Source organism: Carassius carassius, chromosome 17 (genome assembly GCF_963082965.1).
Source record: "Carassius carassius chromosome 17, fCarCar2.1, whole genome shotgun sequence".
In the NCBI taxonomy this organism is placed as follows: Eukaryota; Metazoa; Chordata; class Actinopteri; order Cypriniformes; family Cyprinidae; genus Carassius; species Carassius carassius.
In genome coordinates, this window is record NC_081771.1 from 26,866,112 (window position 1) to 26,872,236 (window position 6,125).

The window sequence follows — 6,125 nt, forward strand, 5'->3', positions numbered from 1 at the left end:
GATAAGAGTTTAATGATTTAATACATCCACCATCTGCTTTATTTAACTTTCATGCAGAGAGTAACCAAACTGCCACTTTATGCAGTTTGAAGATGTTGCAAATATGAACTTGTTTTTCGGAGTAATAAGCCCGCAGACACTGTGACACCTTCTTTAAATGTGTATTGATGAGTGAATCTGCTCTACTCCACCCACTGCATGAGTCTCACTTCAGAAGTGCATGGCGCATGCAGAAATATTTATCAGTGCTACCATGAAAACCCATCAGAGGGGCATCAGTACCACTTCCAGCACATGGGATTTCAGATCATTTCATTCAGATAAAGGAATCTTGCCAAATATGCATACATATATTTAAAAGGTTTCATATTGTGTATCACGCATGACGCATCCCAACGCACTGATTATCAGATACTATTTGCTTTATATTAGATTAAGAATGTAGCTGAAATGTATTCCATGATTATTTTCGCGAATGCACATTTCTGTCATCTTACTACCAGTATGCATGGTAAAAAGGGCGAACTTGGGGGGGGGGTTGGCTGTCTTTGCGCGCGGTGCACCGCCCAACCGGAGATGCGCGAACGAACGGACGCTGGCTCATTCGCTCTGGTGCAGACACAGGAGTCAGCAAGACATGTGTTTGGACACCGGCGTTTCGATTAAATAAAAAAGACACTTACAGAAACCAAACACCTAAACGTTTTCTTTTCCCACCGGCTGTTGGGCTATTTGCCAACGGCCGCTTGTCGCGCCATCAGCTGTTTGAACTGCCACCTCACGCAGGACTGCAGCGCCCTGCTCTTCGTAAACATTCGTGAATGGAAAGCAGTTGCAGAACAGACATACATCTTGTGAAAGCTTTCTCGAATCCTCTTCAATTTTGTGATTGATTAGCTGGGTCCTCCCGCAGCCTTTGAGGGAAGATGGAGAGCTTCTTCGCAGAGGTGGGCTCATTTTCTAACGAGGGAACGTGTCATTGCATCTTTTGTGCTTTATGTTCAATGCAAAAACAATAGATTGTGCGCTATATGTGTGAAATAATTCCCCAATAGTCGTATGATGTAAAAACCGGTGGATAATTCTCATTGGCTGTTCCACTGGAAGTTGCATGTAATGCTGTGTCTTCCTATAACGGTGTCATTCCATTTACATATAGTCGGTTTACTGTTTATCATTTTTAAGTGCTTTATTAAAAGGAGACAGTACGTTATTTGACACGTTGACAGTAGTTTATGGTGATGTCGCGTGCATCGGTGTCTCGCGCTCGCCTAGGCTGTGGCGCGCGTGAGGGGGAAGGGGCTCGCGCATTGAAGCAGAGGCAGGGTCTCTGATATGATGTTTCTGCAAGGGTGCTATGCAAGGCTGTACAAATGGTTTCATGCATCTACACTATTTGTTATGAATGAGATTAAATGTCTCTGATTCCAAAAAGCCGAGCATGCCTGTGTTGTCAAGGCTGTCCGGGCGTAACTGAGATGATTTCCATATTCAGAGCATTCACCTTCAGTCTAGGAACATATATGCAAGAGCTCATAAAAACCTTTAACCCTGAATGCATTTGTGGTTTTGTTTACCTGATCTGTATTCTGCAGGACAGGCATCACAGCAGTTTTTTTTAATCTATTTGTTTCATTTTATGTCTGCTTCTCTCGCTTATCTCTTTCATTTTATACTACAACCCGAATTCCAGAAAAGTTGGGACGTTTTTTACATTTTAATAAAATGAAAACTAAAGGAATTTCAAATCACATGAGCCAATATTTTATTCACAATAGAACATAGATAACGTAGCAAATGTTTAAACTGAGAAATTTTACACTTTTATCCACTTAATTAGCTCATTTAAAATTTAATGCCTGCTACAGGTCTCAAAAAAGTTGGCACGGGGGCAACAAATGGCTAAAAAAGCAAGCAGTTTTGAAAAGATTCAGCTGGGAGAACATCTAGTGATTAATAAAGTTAATTGATATCAGGTCTGTAACATGATTAGCTATAAAAGCTTTGTCTTAGAGAAGCAGAGTCTCTCAGAAGTAAAGATGGGCAGAGGCTCTCCAATCTGTGAAAGACTGCGTAAAAAAATTGTGGAAAACTTTAAAAACATTGTTCCTCAACGTCAAATTGCAAAGGCTTTGCAAATCTCATCATCTACAGTGCATAACATCATCAAAAGATTCAGAGAAACTGGAGAAATCTCTGTGCGTAAGGGACAAGGCCGGAGACCTTTATTGGATGCCCGTGGTCTTCGGGCTCTCAGACGACACTGCATCACTCATCAGCATGATTGTGTCAATGACATTACTAAATGGGCCCAGGAATACTTTCAGAAACCACTGTCGGTAAACACAATCCGCCGTGCCATCAGCAGATGCCAACTAAAGCTCTATCATGCAAAAAGGAAGCCATATGTGAACATGGTCCAGAAGCGCCGTCGTGTCCTGTGGGCCAAGGCTCATTTAAAATGGACTATTTCAAAGTGGAATAGAGTTTTATGGTCAGACGAGTCCAAATTTGACATTCTTGTTGGAAATCACGGACACCGTGTCCTCCGGGCTAAAGAGGAGGGAGACCTTCCAGCATGTTATCAGCGTTCAGTTCAAAAGCCAGCATCTCTGATGGTATGGGGGTGCATAAGTGCATACGGTATGGGCAGCTTGCATGTTTTGGAAGGCTCTGTGAATGCTGAAAGGTATATAAAGGTTTTAGAGCAACATATGCTTCCCTCCAAACAACGTCTATTTCAGGGAAGGCCTTGTTTATTTCAGCAGGACAATGCAAAACCACATACTGCAGCTATAACAACAGCATGGCTTCGTCGTAGAAGAGTCCGGGTGCTAACCTGGCCTGCCTGCAGTCCAGATCTTTCACCTATAGAGAACATTTGGCGCATCATTAAACGAAAAATACGTCAAAGACGACCACGAACTCTTCAGCAGCTGGAAATCTATATAAGGCAAGAATGGGACCAAATTCCAACAGCAAAACTCCAGCAACTCATAGCCTCAATGCCCAGACGTCTTCAAACTGTTTTGAAAAGAAAAGGAGATGCTACACCATGGTAAACATGCCCCGTCCCAACTATTTTGAGACCTGTAGCAGAAATCAAAATCGAAATGAGCTCATTTTGTGCATAAAATTGTAAAATTTCTCAGTTTAAACATTTGCTATGTTATCTATGTTCTATTGTGAATAAAATATTGGCTCATGTGATTTGAAAGTCTTTTAGTTTTCATTTTATTAAAATTTAAAAAACGTCCCAACTTTTCCGGAATTCGGGTTGTACAATTAGGTGCCCAAATCCTACTTGATTGGATGATTAGGTCATTGCTCCTCTCTCTGTGTTAAAAGCACACACTCTGTGCACAGAAAACACCTGCATTTTATCTAATATTGAATTATAGCATCCTCATTAAGCAATTTATCCTCTCCAGCACATGCTATGTCTCTCAAATGGTTTTAAGCAGTCAGTGTTTGTGTCAGAGTGGACAGCACCAACAGAAGGCTTAGTGGGTAAATTACATTAATTGATGATGCAGACACTATGGATGTTGCATTTATTAGATAAAAGAGCAAAAATTGCGAAAGTAGGCTATGTGATTGCCCATAGGAACAGAACAGGAGAACCCGATCTTTGGATCCTTCATCTGGAAGGGCCATTAATTAAGTTTATGGAGCATTTACAGTGAAATCTGTCTCTGTATGTGGGTTCTTATTGCTGATCTTTCCAAGTGGGTCAGAAAACTATGCTTGTGATACATCAGCTAGAATCAGTATGAATAGATAGCTGCTTCCTGTCCATTAAAACTGGCTGCTAAGATGGGAGTTTTAGGTGGTGGGCAGGTGGTTCCAATGCAGTTTTTAGTGTATTGGTTGCCTTGGTGTTAATATTGAGATTCTGAGGTCAAACTTTTCCCCAAAAAAGTTGTGTACTGCTCACCCTTTTAAATGGGGTAATACATGTAAGATGCAGTAGAGCACATTAGTCCCTTTAAAAAATCAAGACTTGACCCTTCCACTAATATCCTTATCTCTGCCCAGCATCCTAATGTGTCATTGCCCAGCAGCGTCTCAGGAGCCCAGGGGTGTTTCTTGAGATCCTGAAAGCTCAGTGACCCTTTAAAGCACAACATACATGCACAAATAGCTCTCGTTCCCATATTATTCTCCCTCTTTCTTTCTGTCTCTCTTTTAGCACCCATTTCTCTGCTGTTTGCTCTGTGGTGACAGTTCATGTTATCATTTTGGTGACTCAACAGTCCACACCTCCAGTCCCCACAGCAACATTGGAATAGAGGCTTGTTACTGGATCACCCCATGGTCCTAGTGCTGGGTATTACATTTTAGAATCTCAAGCATGTGGTTAGAAATTAACTAGATAGATTTCTGAAAAAAAGAATGATATTTTATTGAAAAACCAAAATGTTTAATAAGATGTGTTATGAGATGTGTCATTGTTTTAAAAATATTACAAAATCTTAGGCTAATTATGTTGTGGACCCACTTACTTTCTAGGCAATTTTCTAATGTAGGCCAGAGATTATATATAAGCATTAGTTCTGACCATATAAAAGCTCTGTTCAGATGAAAATCGGACTTGAAGGCCTACATCTTTACAGGGGGTTCTATTTTTATGCACCACTTTTTAAAATCTCAGTTCAAAAAAACCTATCCTCAAACTCTCAAAAACTTTCTATTTGAACTCATACAGAAAATTGTAAGTACTAATGAAGCATATCTAATTGGAACACTGTTTTATTCAAAACCACATTTTTTTAAAAGGTCTGGGATGTAACAGCTTAATGAACAAGCTGTTTTTCCCAATCTGGCATCATGTGGTCACAATCACCCAATTTTACAAACCCAAGCTTGACCTTGATGGCACTCATTTTTGACCGTGATGAAATTTAAACACTATGTGAGAGTAGTAAATCCTAAAATGATAAATGTTAGAGAGGATATGCACACAACACTCAATACTGAAAAGAGTGTCTGATTAAGTGTACAGTATGTGTGTGTGTAGGTTTATTTGATATAAAATGTAAATGTAATATAAAATGTAATGGTTTGAATGGGTTTATAATTACTGAAGCAAAAAAAAAATTATGAATAGTTTTAACGTAGTTTTAAAATTTACATTTTCATTAAATTTAAATTTTGTTGTATTTTTAATATATCTAATTTTATGTTGGTTTACACACACACACACACACACACACACACACACACACACACACACACACACACACACACACACACACACATACACACACACACACACACACACACACACACACACACACACCATCTCTGAGCCAGAGCTGTGGAAACTGTAACCTATATGTTTAAAGAGAAAACAAGAGAGTGATTGAAAATGTATTTAGTATTAATTTTTTGTCGATTTTCAGGTCAGATTCTGGCTTTAGTATAATTTCTTTATAGTCTTTTTGTGTCTGTGTGCACTTGCTATAACTTAACTAATAATACTACTTGCAAAAAATGTTTGCTGATGTAATTGTGCCACTATGGCATGTCTACAGCCTGAAGCAATGGCAACAGAAGAGTGCCAACATAAAATGTCTCTCACCAAACACAGAGACCTATTTATAAAGATAGGCTGGAGGGGAAAGTAGAAAAAGGACAGGAAGTCAGAGAAAAGAGTGTTGAGAGATTGAAGAAAGGAACTAATAAAAGAAGAAATCTAACATAACAAACATCGGCTATCTCTGAACTTCAAATGGAAAGGATGTTGCCATAGACAGTTTACATTTTTATGGCTATTGGCCTAACTGTAGAATTCTAGTATAGGAAATCTAATACAGGAACTCATGATTTATTGGTACCATTATATTAGCAGAATTGTATTTTTATCTGTATTGGCCAGAAATGCATTTTAATTGCATGCTTCTTTTTCAATTTAGATTATATTTGACATCCACCAACACCTAATATTCTAGTTTTTTTTCTTTAGACTAGCAGTGGATTAATAATAATTTGTATCCTTGTGATGTTCCTGTGAAGGTTTTGATGAATAAAGATGTGAGAAATGTTATGTGATTTGCTGACAGGTGGCAGGAGCTTCAGCAGGTGTGTGCAGCTGTTTCACACAGCAGAAACTAAAGTTCAAT

General features: G+C 39.0%; 1 protein-coding gene across 1 annotated transcript in view; it reads left to right on the forward strand.

Moving 5' to 3' along the window:
* Window positions 1-577: 577 nt before the first annotated feature.
* Window positions 578-6,125, forward strand: part of myo10l1 (myosin X, like 1) — a 55,663-nt gene continuing 50,115 nt past the window's right edge. The window contains exon 1 of the mRNA XM_059571511.1: window positions 578-947. Within this exon, the coding sequence (XP_059427494.1) occupies window positions 927-947 (21 nt within the window). The 5' untranslated portion in view covers window positions 578-926. The remainder of the gene's footprint in view (window positions 948-6,125) is intronic.